General features: G+C 40.3%; 1 protein-coding gene across 11 annotated transcripts in view; it reads right to left on the bottom strand.

Moving 5' to 3' along the window:
- Positions 1 to 331: 331 nt before the first annotated feature.
- MYO1C (myosin IC) overlaps positions 332 to 17,353 on the bottom strand; it is a 56,682-nt gene continuing 39,660 nt past the window's right edge. For all 11 annotated transcript variants that reach the window (XM_072025930.1, XM_027472106.3, XM_027472107.3 and 8 more), the window contains 27 exons: positions 16,676 to 16,855; positions 16,378 to 16,476; positions 16,042 to 16,155; positions 15,336 to 15,407; positions 15,071 to 15,190; positions 14,756 to 14,838; positions 13,783 to 13,888; positions 13,315 to 13,395; positions 12,822 to 12,913; positions 11,520 to 11,614; positions 11,239 to 11,285; positions 10,892 to 10,972; positions 10,598 to 10,703; positions 9,951 to 10,068; positions 9,632 to 9,745; positions 9,374 to 9,450; positions 9,147 to 9,215; positions 8,611 to 8,695; positions 7,879 to 8,038; positions 7,128 to 7,211; positions 5,781 to 5,874; positions 5,620 to 5,675; positions 4,944 to 5,079; positions 3,927 to 3,997; positions 3,402 to 3,499; positions 3,044 to 3,143; positions 332 to 1,977 (listed from right to left, as the gene is read on the bottom strand). In XM_072025930.1, coding sequence (XP_071882031.1) covers positions 1,951 to 1,977; positions 3,044 to 3,143; positions 3,402 to 3,499; positions 3,927 to 3,997; positions 4,944 to 5,079; positions 5,620 to 5,675; positions 5,781 to 5,874; positions 7,128 to 7,211; positions 7,879 to 8,038; positions 8,611 to 8,695; positions 9,147 to 9,215; positions 9,374 to 9,450; positions 9,632 to 9,745; positions 9,951 to 10,068; positions 10,598 to 10,703; positions 10,892 to 10,972; positions 11,239 to 11,285; positions 11,520 to 11,614; positions 12,822 to 12,913; positions 13,315 to 13,395; positions 13,783 to 13,888; positions 14,756 to 14,838; positions 15,071 to 15,190; positions 15,336 to 15,407; positions 16,042 to 16,155; positions 16,378 to 16,476; positions 16,676 to 16,855 — 2,565 coding nt within the window. In that variant the 3' untranslated portion in view covers positions 332 to 1,950. The remainder of the gene's footprint in view (positions 1,978 to 3,043; positions 3,144 to 3,401; positions 3,500 to 3,926; positions 3,998 to 4,943; positions 5,080 to 5,619; positions 5,676 to 5,780; positions 5,875 to 7,127; positions 7,212 to 7,878; positions 8,039 to 8,610; positions 8,696 to 9,146; positions 9,216 to 9,373; positions 9,451 to 9,631; positions 9,746 to 9,950; positions 10,069 to 10,597; positions 10,704 to 10,891; positions 10,973 to 11,238; positions 11,286 to 11,519; positions 11,615 to 12,821; positions 12,914 to 13,314; positions 13,396 to 13,782; positions 13,889 to 14,755; positions 14,839 to 15,070; positions 15,191 to 15,335; positions 15,408 to 16,041; positions 16,156 to 16,377; positions 16,477 to 16,675; positions 16,856 to 17,353) is intronic.

Raw genomic sequence — 17,353 nt, 5'->3', positions numbered from 1 at the left:
GGTTAAGTGGATGGGGAGAAGGAAAACATTTTGACTTAATGTCTGCTCCACTTAGCTGATGTCCTATAGAATTTCTTTCTAGGAATACCATCTGTGTAGCCAGATCAGGCCCCTGAACTGAAGAGGATCACCGGGGCTGGTTCTGTGTTTGCTGACAAGGCCCAGCAGGGTTCCACCTGTCTGCAGCTGCTGTGAGTGCAAGCACAGCACCACTGTGCAGCTTCCAAGGGCGTGCTGCAGGGGCTGCATTGTCAAAGGGGCAGTGTGATGAATGGGGTGGGGTGATCCCAAAGTTAAATGTGGTGAAACAGCTTTTATAGTAAAGACAAAGTGTTTTCATCATAAAAATTTATTTAGCAGTTTTGAAGAGGTTATATAATAGCGTATACAGCATTGTATAGTATATACACTATATAGCATATACAATAGTATGGTGTATATGTACTACAGTGTATACAGCATTCCAGGCCTGGGGCAGTGTTCGGTAACTGTATAATGTCAGGAAACCTAAAAGTTAGGAGATCGAGCTGATTGTATGTCAGTGGCAACATGTTTGGTTATGTTTTATTCAGGGCTTAGTGTAACTGCTGTTGCTACTGCATCAGGCTAGAGGTGGGATGTGGAGGATTGCTAAGGCAGGTGGAGTGCAAAATGCACAGTTGGAGGTCTGGAACTTGGAAGCTGGAGCTGTGGTCTGCAGTCAGCAGGTATTGACACAGCTGCCCACTGTGCAGCCAGTGGGGGCCTTTTGTTAAAGGAAAGTGCTGGATACTGACTTCTGTGATGCAGCCTGAGACCTGATAGCGTTCACGTGTCCCTTCTGGGTTGGAGTCAGAATTAGTGATATGACAGCTTGCTTAGGAAATTGGTATGACGCTTCCATGTGAAGGAGCCCTCAGCCAGTTGGCAGTAATACCAGTGGTGCTGAACTAGCCCTCTTCTTTAAGGCAGTAGTGCAAAGTGTTACATAAACACTGAAGCTTTACTGTGAGAACTCAAGCTTCCAGTTATCCCTGAAGATGTATGAGAGGAAAAGCAGTTTTTGTGAAGGTGCTGCTCTGAGCCTGATAAGCTGTGTGGGGAAGGGGCAGGCTGAGGGCTCCAGATTTCAGTTCCAGCCTAGGGGGACATGGATAAGCAGTGAACTCTGCAGTTGGTATCACCTAGATGTTGGTTGGCTGTGTGGATATGAAAAAGTTGCTACTGTATAAAAATATCACTATACAGCAAGAAATTGGAGCTGTAACTTCAAAAATAATTAAAAATGCTGTATCCAAATCAGTGAAGTTAACATGATAGGTTAATGAATACCTTCTGATCATAAACTTAAAAACAACAAAAATTCCAAATCTAAAACATAAAAGTTTCCATATCAACACCATTTCTTGTAGTGCATTTCTCATATTCAGCTATAAAGTATTTACAGGTTTTTTTTTTTTTACTCATTTACACAATATGGCTTTAATATTGTAACACAAAGCATCAAAACATCTCAGAGTAAAATTCTTCATAAAACATTTTGAATATAAAGTTTGGCATTTAATTTGGCTGACAAAGCAGCAGCGTTTTGTTTTCTGATTGTGCTTTTTTGATGATGCCAAGCACAAATTTTGGTCATTTCCATCAGGGCTTAAACTCTATTAGAGTCAGAACTACCTCTCTCAGAGCCCAGCTGAACATGTTTCATGAGCCACGGTTTCACAGACATCACGTTGGACCCGTGTGTTTGCCACTAAGGTAAGGAAGAGAAGGCCTTTCTTTTGGAACTTCAGTATTAAGACAAGAAAGCAAGATGCGTTTTGTGGGTTTTCTGAAAGTGCAGGTCTTTGGTAACAAACAAAATGAGCAAAGCGAGGAAGGAGGGGGGATTTTGCTGGGAACCAAGTCCAGCCATAATTGGGTGTGGTCAGACTGATGGAGGAAAGGGTCCTGTAGTGGTGGCACATTTCATCATCGAGAGTTCAAACGAGGAGCAACCTGCAGGAGAAGATGGACAAGCTAGGAACCATACTGAAAACAAAGATGCAGAAATGGTTCTAGTGCCAAAATATCCTTGAAACATGCTGAAGCCTGGCCTGTAGAGTTAAGCTGTTCGTTATGCTATGGGTAGGTAAAGAGCTGTCTGTGCTGAGGCACTGAAAGTGTCTGGCCTCAGCAGGAAACAAAAGCAGGTACTGGCTACTCGTCAGTGAGCAGAGTCCACAGCAGTCTTGTACCTATCTTCCTGCGGGTATACTAAAATATACTAAAACCTTCTCCCTAAGAGAAAGATGTTCTTACGGATGGTTTGAAAAGGCTGGGGAGGGGAAAAAACACCTCGGGATGTTTCTTCTTAATATTAAAAGTCATTTGGTTTTTCATTACTGATAGCAGATAGATGGAGAGAGGTGTGGTCCTCACTGCAGCATGTGAATTTAATCTCCCTTCCTGTGCACAGCTGCTAGGTAACCCATGGAGTAGGGGAAGTTCCTGACAGTGCTACAAGTTTGTGGGTTTTACAGGATTGGACTGTTTGGGTGAAGAGCAAGGTAGAAACGGTGAATCCAGTTCTGAGATGTCAGGCTGCAGTGAGATGGGGAGCTGGCCTTCCTAACTGCTGGCAGGGGACTGAGTGCAGTCTGAATCGGTTCTGGGTTTGTTACCAATCAGCCCTTTACCTCACAATAAATCAGCTGTGTATGTAGATGACTGGCAGGAAGACTACAAACAATTTAGGAAGGGAAGAACAACTATTTTTCCTGTGTTCTTAAATCTAAAACTTGATTTGCAACAGTGTATCGTGAAAGAATCCTGTAAAAGAACTCACGTGATTGACAGGATAATTGCTCGAGTTTGAGCAAGCCTGGCAGTCTCATAACTGCAAGAGAAGTACAGTGCAAAACTCCAACTGGGGAAAAGGCTCACAGACCCAGGGCAGTGCCTTCAGCAAGGGAAGGGGTGATGGTACATGTCTGTCTGCTGCAAGTACGTTTGGTAGCAAAACCTGGGTTTGGATGTGCTGTAAGCGAGCTACTGCTTCTTACCTATCTTGGCCTGTACTCACCACTGTTAGATGGCCATTCTTAGCTTTGGCTATGAGCAGTTCTGATCCTGATATAAAATCAATTATGCCTTCTTTGCCTTGTCCAACTGTGAATTTTATGCTGCAAAGAGAAACAGATAACAAACCTGATGAGTGTGGGTGTAGCTCTACCCTAAGTCTGCTGCTTCAGGGAGTGAACAAGCAGACTGCTGTTAGTTAAGATTAACTCTTCTTTGCCGCCTTAGTTAAGAATAACTAAATATGTTTTTATGATGTATTTCTGACATGTTTCTGTAGCCCTATAATGCTGAAGCAGAGCTCTCCAGAACCAACACAAGAAAACCAAAGTAGCTCCTGAGAGGGGCTCGGCTTCACTCACCTGCCCTGGTTGATGTTGACGTTATTGACTTTGTCTGCCCGCATGGCTGTTTTTGTGAGTGTCTCGATCACATGGTCACTCTGAAGTACAACATCTCCCTAGGAGAGAAAACCAGCAACAGTTTGTGATTGTGTCTTTTCAGTGATTGCATACCAAAATAATTATGTTGTAATTAACAGGGACAGAGCTATCTCCATGGGTTAGCATGGAAAACACCTCTCAAGGTGTACCAGGCTTGGCGGTGATCTGTGATAACACCCCCAGCAGTTACTTTATTTACAAGGTAACAGTAAAGGGACAGCACCGATCCTGTCAGTGCATCAGTCACTGGTGAACCCCATCTGTGAGCGCACACAAATACGAGCAAAATCCAACTTAACGCTGGCATGAAGTGAGTTACATATGGGGGCTGCTCAACAGTGCACATCACCAGTGTGCTTCACTCCCCCACCTACCGCCACCTTAGATCTTCTGCTCTTTGTGCCTTTAAAACTTGTTCTAGAGATGGCTGGAGGGCCCCATTACCTTCTGTTTGTTATCCTCACAGTGCACATGCAGCACAAACAAGTTATCGCTCAAGCTGCTGACGGAGATGCCTGCAACAGAGAATGGCTGTTTGACACCAACACAACAACACCAGGATTCCTGCACGCATTGCAGAACCTCTCCCAGGAACGCAGCAACTGTTGGTCCCACAGTGAGAAACCTGCCAGCTGAGAAGCTGCACAGCAGCAGCACACTAAGTTGTCAGCAGAGAGGCTGCAAGGTGCCAGACAATCAGCTTATAGCTGGGCTTCTTAACGTGAAAAAGAAACTTTCAGGTGCCTCTGTCCATCAGGAGTAGGAATGCCTGTTCTCTGGATTTTGTTTAAAATTTGAGGCAGCCCAGCCCTAGCAACAATGAATGTACAGCTCTGCAGTAATCATGTCTTATGGGAGTTCCAGAACCCCAAATTAGTGTTGCCTATGGAAACCATTTTAAATGGTGACAGTTACAAACACGGTAGGTAATTGCGTTAGGATAACACTGAAATGATCAGCACAAAAATTGGCTGCAAGGAGGAACTGTAGCAATGCTGGGAGCTGGAGCTGAGGCTGTGAAGTGAGAGGCTTTAGATAAGCCAAAGCCAAGTCATGTACCAGACTCGGCAATTTTCTTTCTCTCTGACCAAGTTCCCCCTCTAAAAGTACCACGTCAATGTCAAATATTTAGAGGGCTAAAAGCCAGTGTACCAAGCAGCTGCTGTGTAATAATGGTGCAACTTCCCTGCAGTGGAGATGTGCAATTGGGAAATGACTTGAGAGGTTTCTGGGGAGATGAATTGAGTAATTTTTGTGACATTTTAAGGAATTTAATTTTAGAAAAAAAAAAAAGTCCAACATATTGCAGATTTAAAATACTTGTCAGTACAAGATAATTCTATTCTTGTCCAGGACAAAGACCAACTGGTTATTTTTTTTATTATTGTATTTTAACTGAAGTTAGTTGTCATGCTGACTAAAATCAAGTGAGCTAAACCCCATTTGTGTTGGCAATCTCACCTGTCAGATTGGCGTAGTCAATCCGTTGTTTGATTTTGGAGTCTTCAACAATGATGACTGCGTTTTGGGTAAGAAGCAGTTGCCGTGATCTCGCTTTGTATCCTTTCCGGTCATACTTGATCACAGGAACTGCATACTGAAAGAAGTGTTATCAGTGCTAAAAATGCAACTTGTGTAATTGGCAGCTACCTTCCATCTAGCCTAGAGAGCTTGCAGGAGGTACTAACCAGTGCTTTGTAAACTGGGAGTGAAGACAATCCTTTTGAGTCCTATTCTCAGTTCTGCCACAGACTTCCTTGTTGACCTAGAGGAGTTCTGAACAATAACTTGATGACTATGGCTGTCTGACTGGGCTTGAGAAATCTATGATTTAGCTTCAGTCTGCGTAGGCTTCATCGCTCCTTTCCTCTCCCCTTCAAGCATCTCAAAGCATCATGAACACCAGCAATGCAAGCTGCAACCCCTCTAATTCTAGCTGACAAACTTGCCCAAACCTCCCAATTGCATTTCTGAGCCACCAGGTCCTCATGTAGACTATCTTCCAAGGTGTTATCAGCTTAATGTTAAGGTAAAATTCTTGCTATATTTTCTTCATCAATCTGATCTTCTGATAAAGACTTAAATTCTGCTGCATAATTATGAAAACTTGAAAAAAGTATTAGGACACAGGTCTTACCTTAATTGGTTCATTTTCTAAAGCCTGAAGGACTTTAGTGTTTATCTCTTCATTACCTAAATTAAAACCAAAGAGTTGGAATAAGAAAAATTTCAAGCAAGAAAAGAGGAGGTGAATCCCCCTCTTTCTTCTTCCTGTTCAACTTTGTAACACCTACTCACCAAGTCGAGTGTTGATGAAGAGTCTAGGAACACTCTGAGGGTAATTGTCTTTTTTACCCTTAAAAATCTCACTGGCAATTACTTTTTGTTCCAGCTGCAAGGACAAAAGATGTATTCTGTTAAGCAGAAAATCTTGCTTCAAATAAAAATTTTTTGACTTCAAAGAGCCTCTGTGGTTTTCTTTTTTTTTTAGTCCTCTACTTTTGAGCTGAATCATGCTAGTCAGAAAATTACATAAAGTCTTCCATATGCCCCCTATCTTTTCAACAGCTATCCTTGTTTTAGGATAGAAATTTCACTTTTTTTGTTATTATTTGTAATTCTCAAAAATACATACTTTTAGTTTGAATTTGTCAAAAGCCAGAGACCAGATGTGATGTCTACATCATGCCTTTGTTAAAAGGTCTCAGAATTCCTCCACTTCAGAGATCCTCTTAGCCTAGTTAAGCTAAACAATTTGTTTTCCTGCTTTGCCCTGTAGGATGTTGTTTTTTTTCCCCTATGTTTCAGATAGTTTTGCTGAAGCCTTGTCAGCTAATCACCATCTTTACTGAAATACTGACAAAAAAAGTTAAGATGTTATTAGCATGGTGTAATGCATTTATTACAGCTCCCCCATCTATTCAGTACTCTCTACCTTATCCTCTGACAAATAGTACAACTCAGCTAGGTGCCATTCAGTCCTGGGAGTTCTTGTTTAGAAGATGAGTCACCATAAACCTTTGGTCCTTTTTACAGTGGCAGTCTTCCAGGGGGTAAATATGACCAGTACTCTTAGCTCTAACTTCTGTTCCTTCAGAATGAGAACAAAACCAGGGAACGAGGAAACAGGAAATCCCTTTTGTTTTTGTATAGAGCAAACAGACAGGAGATGATTTACAGGTAAAAATGTGGATGAAGGATATTCATAAGCCTTGTTTGCTTGGGAGAAGAAAGTGGAGCTGTTTCCACCTCCAGCTCAGTAATGGCTGGTATTAATCCTGTGTCCTTAATCACAGGCTCAGCCACTAACTAATCTACAGCATTTCATTACATGCCCTTAAGAGTTTACAGGCCTTCATAAGCAGTATGATATACAATCCAATTAAAAAAAAAAAGTTTAAAGGCAACTATTACCATCATCTCTCAAAACAGTTTAGATGAAACTGTTTAATGTACATGTTTCCTATTAGCTCCCTTCATTGAGTTGTTGTTTTTTTTTTAATATAAAAGAAGAAAAAACAGCTACCCTCAGACTAAGATGAATCAAATTTCAGTATAATTTTTAATTTTTTTATCTAGAACATCAATGCAACTGTATGGAACAATACAACATTAAAATTGAATGAACACAAAGTTGTTGGGTACCTGTTGCTTCCACTCTGGGCTGATTCTCTTGCAGTAGGTCCAGACCATGTTCTGCATGCATAGCTGTCGCAGGAGCTGGGATGCCTGAAGGAGGTTTCACACAGTAAGTAAAAATAGCTCAAACTGACAAAGCAACTCAAACAGTGAAAAAAAGACAAACAACTGCAGAAAATCCATGGCTGAATTAAGATACTGTTTCGTTACTGACAATCACTTTTCAAATTAATTAATAAAAAGTCTATTTTCCACCTTTCTAAGACAGTTTGTCCCACAACATTCTCCATCTGGTTTAAAATTAAATGGCAATTTAAGAACATAATTATTCTTTAGAATATGGTTTAGAATTAATGGAAGAAACTCAGTGTGTTTTAGAATAATCAATGCGTTATTCCAGCTAATATAGCTGTCCAAAGGGAACTTAATTTGGTCAGAGGAAAAAGAAAGAAAATTTCAGAAATGGATGGGAAGAACATTGGAAAATAGTGTTGCAACACCTCCAAATTCTCAAGCGTTCTGCACTATAGCTCTCATAATTTTACAACTATGCTAATTACACACGGGATGGTATTTTGACTAATTCTACTTGTAGAGATGCTAATGCAATGTGAAACCTGAGCGAGAACCTGGTTCTTTCTTGCTCTCATAGCAGGCGGCTCCCCCCAGGCCTTTGGTGGCCTGTGGTCTTCCATACTGCCATTTGTCTCCTCCGACTCGCGTATCATTCATCTGACCCTGGTGCAGTTGAGCCTACCTCACAGAGCGATGGAGGAGGAGTTGGCCATGATTTGTCTAAAACGTTCTTTGGTAAATTACGCTTGAGGTTCATCAGGAAGGAAAAGCGGATGTAATCAAGGAAATACTCATTCTCTGGGCAGCGAGGGTGATTCCGGTAAATAAAACCCTTAATGAATCTGAGGAAGAGGAAAAAAAATAGGAGATTGGTCAAAACTGAAGATATTTAGAGATCTCTTCCAATCCAACCATGTCTGGGTCCCCAGTGAACTTTCAGATATAGCCAGGGTAAAAGGTGAATTAACATAAAATCAATGGAGAATTGTGAGATTTGGGCCAGTCCCCAGAATAGACATCAAACTTGAGAGGAAAAGGGAACTGCAATTTATAAGAAAAAGGAACTCAATAAAATGGAGTGGATAACCAAGAAGGGCTGAGTGCCAAAATGGAAGTTTATATAATAATAAATAGGCAAAGCAAGTTTTTAAATGTCTGTTGCATCTGCAGTCAGATTAGCCAAACCGACAGCCTTGCCCATTTTCAGACATGCTTACTCAAATATTTGTCACAAAATAACTTCCTATGGTTGCTTTGCGATAACGGAATTCTTATTTCCTGAGCTTTCTTTAATAATAGTTGTAATTTATTAATAAAAATCTCTGACACTGTAGTGACGGGTAACATCCTTTGCATCATCTCATTGTTAGCAAGTAAGTACCCATTCAATGGGCTGAGGTTACTGTTCACACACCTTCTGATAGTCTCTACTGCCCACTTCTTCTTGGCAGCTTTTCGGCGTCCCAAGGTTCCCCGCCACCAGGACTGGATTGCTATTGCTAAAAATACAAACATTTTACACTAAATGAGCTCCTTCATACCAATATTGACTTCACACAAAACTGGCAACAAACAGTGCTTATGTATGTACTCTGAAAAAAAAAACAAAAACGCAACAGCCGTCACAGTGACACATGGGAAAGAAAATAATTGAAATTCTTAACAATATAACACAATGGATAAATGGCAATAAAAAGCACTGGCAGATGGGAACTGCTGTATGGGGGCTGCTGCGTGAACATGAGTTAAGCCTATTCTCGTACTCAAAGACTCAAAGAGTCTCAAAGACTAACAAGGAAGGAATGGGTATGCTAATATCTACCATTCTACTTCCAGCAAGGTTTCAGGGATTTTTCCTTCTCACACACCAAAATCAAGTCACCTTTAACTTCTCAATACAGCAACGGCCACTTCAAACCATGAAATGACATAGCACTTTCTCCCTCATACCTGAGTGTTTCATGTGCAGGAATTTTTTTCGACGGTAGAAACCTCTCCACGTGGCCTGCATTTTTGTTGCTGAAATGATAAGAGAAACAGCAATTTGAAATCACAACCAAGTGTATTTTGATACAAAAAGGTTAAACTGTTCAAACAAAAAATAATGAATACAATAAAAAATATCACAGACCAGACAGCTAACTGTCCATGAAGCTACTGCAGTGTGTGTGACTCACCCAGGCTCTGCTTCCTCACTTCCAGAGCATCTTCCGTTGCAAACAAAGTCTTGGGAAAGCGGATAAAAATCTTTGTTCTAGAAATAGAAATTCAGAATAATGTTTAACGTGCAGGAGAAGTTTGCTTCCTGCCCTTAGCATTCCCTTTGGGATCTCTAATCTTTTGCCCGCCCATTAAACAGAGAAGCTTTATTTAAAAGCAATGACATTAATGTCCAATGATTCATAACCTCAAATTGAGAAAACACGAGAACTGACCGTCCCATTTTGTATTCTTCCTGTTTGTAGCCAAGATGTTTCACCAGCACAGCCACGCCATCATGGGGCCGTCCATCCCACGTAGGCCATGTTTCTGGACAAAGTGATTTGTACCTGTGGATTGACAGCAGAAGAAATCTTAGGGAGAGAAGTAACACAAAGGGAGAGAGGTCATTCTTCTCTCTCCCTTAAAGAAATAACTCTTTCAGGTATAAGGGCTGCTCTTTGCTTTTTGGAACACTTCCCCAGCCTCAACACCTGTAGGACCAAGACCAGGGGGAGGGAGCAGCAGGGAGAGGTAAGTCCAGGGTAATCCTACCTCTGCAGAAAAACTTCGTATTTCCTTCGATATGCAAAGCCAGCTCTCCGCACTCTGAGGTTCTCCATCAACCCCAGGTATTTCACTTGATGCCGGATTAGCACTTCATCAAATCGATCTTGAGAGAGTATGAAAACAGAGAAACTTCATTAATGTATAGTTGTCCATTCATGCAGAAAAGGGAAATATTCAGTTCAGTTCAGAATTATTTTATCTTACAGTTATCTTTAACCTCTACCCCATCCTCATGGTTCAAGTCACACACAACTTATTTTGTGACTCCTGTCCTCTTTTAGTATACATTAACATTTAGTTCCAGAATAGAATTTATCCTTTAGGATGTTCTACACAGACAGGAGGAGGAAATGAGGGAGAATAAAATCATTAAAAGGAAGTTATGTAGGTTCACTATTCTTGACTTCAAATACGACCTCATTCTGTCACTTTACTCAAGACCAGAGCCTCCCTTCTGATTCCTGACTGGTACTACCACCACCCCCTACAGACCCTCTAGCAGAGACCCAAAATGAAAACTGTTGCAAGACTTATTCATTTGAGCTCCTTTCTGTGCTTCACTGCCTGGAATCTAGTGGTTGGTATAGCTGGTGTAGAAAAGCACACAGGTGAAGAGTTAACCACAGCCATACCAGCCTGTTTAGCATCGTTAGGTTTCATGCATCGGATGTAGGACGGTTCTTTGGACATCAGAATTTCCATGAGTTTAGAGAGGCTGTTTTTAAACTGAGTTGCTGCCTAGGAGAAAAGAAATAAAATCATGTATGACGTGATGACTTACAGCCAGTACTTGTGACTGCAGAACAAACCTCACAGTCCCCCAGCTTTAAAGGTAAGAGGCTTGTATTTAGGTTGCCATGTTAGACAGGACGTATCTTTAAAAAAGAGGAAATAGCCACACTTCCACCCAGCTCTTGTATCCTTACCGTTTCAGGTCTCTTTTTGTCTGTCAGCTCCGTCCTGTCAAAACACTGATTTATGATAGGATTCTCAGAGTTGCACATGGTCTGTGAAGAGAGACATTTTCAGAGATAAAGTACAAAATGAACTTCAGAGAACTTTTAGAACAATGTGACAAAATGGTTTTGGGTTGTTTTGTTTTTAATAAAACAAACTTTGAACACTTCAATTTGCCTTTTCATAACGCAGCCCTAAGGACATGCATTCTCCAGGTGGAGATTAAAAGAACCTTTTTCCTCAGATGCCACCCCATTTTGAACCCAGCTCCTTGTTCTGCTGCTGAGTATTGGAAGTACCCTGCATCCATACTCACCTCCTTCAGGTTCCGAAAGAGAAGGTCGTTGTTTTTATCTAGAAAACCTGGAAGAAAAAGAAACCACTCAGGCTGCCACCACCGCTCCACAGAAATTTCACAACAAGGCAGGAATTTGAGATGGGAAATTAATCTGGTTAATCAGATGATACATAGAACTACTCTATAACCAGATTTGTCTTTGCTACCTAGTAAAGCTGTTTTAATTCAGAGGGCAGGGGATGAAAGGTGGAAAAAGGAGTGAGAGAGAGCTGAGATGATGCAGGTAAGCACACACTTACCTGCAACACTGTAGGTGACCTCTCCAGCATAGTGCAAAAGCCGAAACTCTTCCCGCCCTAAAGACTTGCGAGTTTTTTGGTCAGCAAGCTTGTGCCTGGAGAAAAAGTGAAGAAACTTCATGAGGAACAAACATTTGTTTCATGTGGGGAATCACCTCAAAAACCACTATGGTATATGATCCTAGAGTGGGACTAGATGAGCACAGGAGGAAAAAATAAAAAATTACACTTGTTGATCTTCAAGACCAAAAGTAAAAAAAAGGTGAGTTATCAACCAGCAAATCATAAAAATGTCATAAAATCTATTTATGTTTGTTTCTGATAGATGAACTTTCAGCTTCCTGGCGAGGTTGCAGAGTGGCTCTGCGTGTACATGAAATCAGAGTAGAGGTAGCAGGCAAGAGGGCAGTGAAGATGTTGGCAGCAGGCTGGCATACTTGTGGGATGCCATTCAGACCCCGATCTGAGCAAAGCAGAACATTCGAATAAGAATAAAAAGAAATTTGCAGCTCCAAAACTGAGGCAGACAATTCACAAGCTAAAACATAGAATTCACATCCATGAAACTGGAGTGGCAGCAATATGATAGGTTACCAAAGTCAAAGAAGTGTCTGGGAAGATGTGAATGAAGGTGAATTAGTAATGCCTTAATTCCAAAAGCACCAGCACTGCTAAAATCATTCTAACGCAAACACACCTCTGAACACTAATGTTACCAGCAAAATTCTGCTGCATGTTCTAGTTATTTGTAGGCTAGACTTCAGGCATCAGTTGTCACCCCCCAGAAAACCATTAATGCTGGGCAATAATCTGGCCTGGTACACCAAAACTGAGTTTGTCGTACGCGCAGTACTGGGCCAGACATCAGAAGAGCCAAGAAACTGCAATCCTGCCCAATTCCTTGGATAGTAGCAGCTGGATGCCAGCAAGAGACTGGTGAAGAGGCAAGCCAGCAACAGAAATCTGAGGACTGTTACATGTCTCACTCAGGCTTGGACAATGTGTAAGTACAGAAGAAGATTCAGTGCATAAATTGGACATGGTCTTTTCCTGCCAGTCTAACACATCTTTCCTTTTTTCTTCAATTCTGTTTTACTTGCTTATTCAATATTATCTTAACTCACAGTCTAATCTCTTTGCAAATTAAAACACCGTCATCTTTTATGTGGGGCCCAGTTTATCTAGGATGCTACTGCCATAAACACAATGCATTATAAAGTTACCCAGCAATAATTAAACCTGTAGGCTCTATCACACTTGGATCCTACCAGTAAAGATGCCCTCAGCAATATGAACACTCACGTGAGAAAATGGGGGTGGTTCTTCACAGTTTCCTCCAGTTTCTCCAAGAACGTTGTATCTGTGGCATCCCCAGGTCTCAGACACTCTTCGTCCTGAAAACACACACATCCTAGTATTGATTTCTTTCTGTTCTTGTACTCATACAGGCCAACTCTAAGTATGTCTCACTGAAACACTGTCCCAGCTTCACCCTTTGGCTTTTTAATAGGTAGCCCACCTCATGCCTTCATTTCATTAACTCAACAAATGAAGAATTGTTGAGTTGAATAGGAGCACAAGCTCCTCCTCCCAGACTGCCTGGACTGGAAGTTTCTTTGCTTTGGACAGATGGGTCTGATACAATATGACTTGGAGCAGTGTCACTGTTCAGTGTATCGTTGCTCTTCCCACCTGCCCAGTCCTAATGTAAATTTAGTCCCTTTTTCTGTGTTCTTCCCCTTGATTTCCACTCCACTGCCCCAGTGTTTCATTTTAAAAGGTCATGTCAACTTACCAAAATAGAAATGATGCCTTTGAACTTCTCTTCCACCAAATCACAAATGATTTTGTTATTGAAATATTGAACTGGTTCCCACTGCAAAGACAAGAAATCACATTTGGGTGACAACTGTTCTTGACAGGAAAAAATGTGAAAATTTCAGAACATTTTAGACAGCACCTTATTTAAATAACCAGTTTCATTTGAAATGTAAAGCTTTTTCACTCATCACATTTGTTTTCTTAACATTCCCTTTTAAAAGCATCTTTTTTTTTATCAAAATAGAAGATTGGAATGGCATTAGTTGCTTCTAGCTGTATTACACACTGTTACTAAGGTAGTTTGAAAAGAAACGTAAAAGAAAATCTCTTTAAATCATGTACTTTGGAGAACATTATTAAAGCTCCTTTTCTAATCATCTGTCCTTGGCCTGCTGGAGGTGCTAACTAAGAAGACAGTAGGAGTGATGATGTTGGCTCTTACCGCTATGCCTTCTGACTCGTATTCCTCTTGTTCTGACTTTAATGTGAGCTCTATGAAGAGCTGTTGCAATTTTTCATTACAATAATTAATACAAAATTGCTCAAAGCTGGAAGCAAAAATCAGAAAAAATAATTATTAATACTGTATGACAAGTAAAATAAGCTATAATCAAAGGACAGTAGCTATGTGTAATCAAGAGAAATGTAAGAGAATTATTTAGTGAATCTATATTTATTGAATTAATTATTTAGTGAATCTCATGAAAGAGGAGGGAAAAACAGACATGAGGAGTGGAACGCTGAGAAACAGAAAAACTACACGTTCAGAGTCTTGGTTCATTGCTATCTGCCAGAGTTAGGTTCCAGACTCTGACATAATCCTATACACTGCTCTACAGCTGTGTTTTCCCATTCACACCACCACATAAAGATGCCAAAACAACAGCCACAACTATGCCAGAGAGCTGGACAAAGGAAGAAATTCTTTATTCAGAGGGTGGTGAGGCACTGGGACAGGTTGCCCAGAGAAATGGTAGATGCCCCATCCCTGGAAGTGCTCAATGCCAGATTGTTCAAAGCCCCATCCAATCTGGACTAGTGGAAGGTGTTGCCCTTGCAAGGGCATTGGAATTAGATGATCTTTAAGGTCCCTTCCAACACCAAACCATTCTATGACTCTATGAAAGGCATGGCTCAAGCTAGCACATGAATATGCCCCCAAAAGACATCAGTCTCTAAAATACCAGGAACATAAATAGCTGTAAATGCTAAATATTATCTGAATGCCCAAAGCGTTAGAAGATCTGTCAATACTAGTTATTCAAGCTGATTTTCTAAAACTGAAAATTCATCTCCTTCTCTCTTACTAAAATTACCAGAGATGGATTAATGTCTTATTTCACAATGGAGAGAAAACACTATAATGGAGTCATGCACAGCTTACTCAAAATCCAAAGACACTAATGAAAACAAACCTGTTGTGCTGGAAAACCTCAAATCCATAAATATCGAGCAATCCTAGAACTGTTGTACTTCTCCAGCCCGGAAACTCTCCTTCCTGTAATAGAGCAAAAAGTGTTTGTATGTAGTCACACAGCCAGCCACAGCTACGATCCATGACTGGATCTTCTGCATTTAGTTACAGCATATTCTCCTTACTCTCTTCTTAGTGGAAAACAAATTAAATTGGAAATCACTGTAAAGCATGCAATAACTTTGTGTTGCAGCTTAAAGATTTGAAACTGCCTTTCACACTTGGTTGTCTATCAACAAACAACAGATTTGTTTACCTTGTAAGCAAGAGACTTGTTAACCTTGTTCACCAGCCAGGAGAAAGTGCGTCCATATATTGCTTTAGCAAGTGCATCCCTTGCATAGGCTGCCTGCTCCAGGTTCAGGGGACTGATTAACTGCATACAAAAGGAGAAAAAAACATCATTCAACAACCATTCCATTGACAGATTAAGTTTCCCTGGCTTACTGTTAATAAAGAGCTGATGGTATTGCACTAGTTTAATTTCCATATGCCTCCCAGATCCCAATTCATGTTCTTACCTCCTCCCCTTTCGCTATGATCTTCTTGTGGATCAGTGCATCTCGCAGAACAGAGCCCTCAACCGCTAGAAGCTGCAAAGCAGTAGAATGTTAAATTTATTTATGAAGCAGTACATTCAATTCATCAGTACTGGTCTTAAGAGATCAGAAAGGCTAGTCCACAAAATTACAGTCCAGTGAAACAACCCTGTGTTTCCCATTCACACTGCAAGCCTTTTTGCAATGTCAGTCATTCCATTTCCTTCTGCACACCAACTCCTTTTTGCCATATAACATAATAGTTTGGTTTGACTGCTCTGGCACAAAGAACTGACTGAGCAAAGCCATGAATAGACTTCTTCAAAACTCGTCTCCAGAGTAGGTCTATTCCTATCCCACTGCCTGAAGGCAAAAACCTCACGTCAGTGGTGGATCAAGTGGTAAATAGAGAAGTTGTCAATTAAAAAATGTTAAAAAAGTAAAAATGTATAAAAATATAAAAATGCAATATATATGTACAAAAATGTAAAGTAAATGTATAAAAATATAAAATATTAAAATTTTTAAATGTTAATATTTGCATTGCAATTACATCAAATAAAAGCACATTTTTAACAACTTCTAAATCATATTCTAAATGATAATAATATAACGCTACCATGTTCAAAATAAGGAAGCCATACTAATTCATCTTTAATGTAATATATCTCTAACTGGTGATACTCACCCTAGCCAGATATTTAATCTGATTCTCTGTAGTGACCTGAGCATTTCCTTGCTCATCTGCAGCAAACTGCACATTCCCCAGATGCAGAACACTAGCCACGATGCTCAGCAAGTCCTACGATGGAAGCAACAGGCAGAAATCAGGCATGGATACAGAATGAAACAGCAGTGAGATTTCTGTTTTAGTGAACACACTGCAAACACTCATTTTGTATTTTGTTTCACAATTTTTTCAGAGAACGCATGCACTCTAAAGGCTGCCTTTGGTTAGAAATAAATCAGAGCAGAAAAATTCTCAAGAGAGGGAAAATCAGCTGTGCCGTCAAACAAGTCTTACCTCCACCTCGGTGTCATTGAAGCTTATAATGGACAAGGCTCTTCGCACAGTCTTCCAATCATTTTTATCATTTATGGAACTGACCCTTGCACAGTGACCCTAAAAATACAGTTTGATAAAAATAAGTATATCATTATCAAAGGTATATTATGCACAATGCACTTCTGCCATATGTTTCTTTTCATAGGAGCTATCTCAGTGTTTCTTTTGAAGCAAGGAAATGAAGATATAAAGTCAACCGAGAATACATTTGTCCTAAAATATAATAATATCTTAAGAATTATTAGTTAATACACACCTTTACTAAATAGTGATACTGTTGTGGGTTCTTTTCAAGGCCTAGCCTTCGCAGTAAGTCTTCTTCCCCTCCTTCTAGCAGCTGGTAGAAAATGTGGAAATTCCTCTCGCCATGATTTTGGTGCACAACTCGAGATTTCTCCAGGAGGTAGTTCAAAATGTGGCCCCCAACAGGAGCGCCCTAAATCAAACCAGATATATTGAAACAGTTCATCAACAGAGAGGAAAATATTTCTGCTTCTTTGGCAGTCTGTTCAAAGACACACAATCACAAAATGATTGACTACAAAAAGGCAGAAAATCTTTTGTTACTTTGTATCACAAGATATATTTTGGCAAATGCACATCAATTTGAGGTTTGAAGCATACATAAAATGAGCTATCAAGTGAAAATAATACACAATTACATAGAACACGGCTACAGCATGTATTGAATTATATCCTGACTTGTATATTCTTCCTTCTCAGAAGGGATTCAACACAAAAAATAAAAAAATTGTGGGTGTGGAGGAATTACATATTGAGAAGTTTAAAGGACTATGATACATCTAGCTACTCAGTTCTTGCATTACGTTCATATTCCTAGTGTGGGGTAGTTTGAATCAGAATTGAAACAAACACTATGCAAAGTTACTCAGGACAGAGATTATTTTCAGTCCACAGCTGACTAATGTGGAGT

This window comes from Anas platyrhynchos, chromosome 20 (genome assembly GCF_047663525.1).
Source record: "Anas platyrhynchos isolate ZD024472 breed Pekin duck chromosome 20, IASCAAS_PekinDuck_T2T, whole genome shotgun sequence".
Taxonomy (NCBI): domain Eukaryota; kingdom Metazoa; phylum Chordata; class Aves; order Anseriformes; family Anatidae; genus Anas; species Anas platyrhynchos.
Note: the sequence above shows the minus strand (reverse complement) of the source record. Positions and strands in the feature narration are given on the sequence as shown.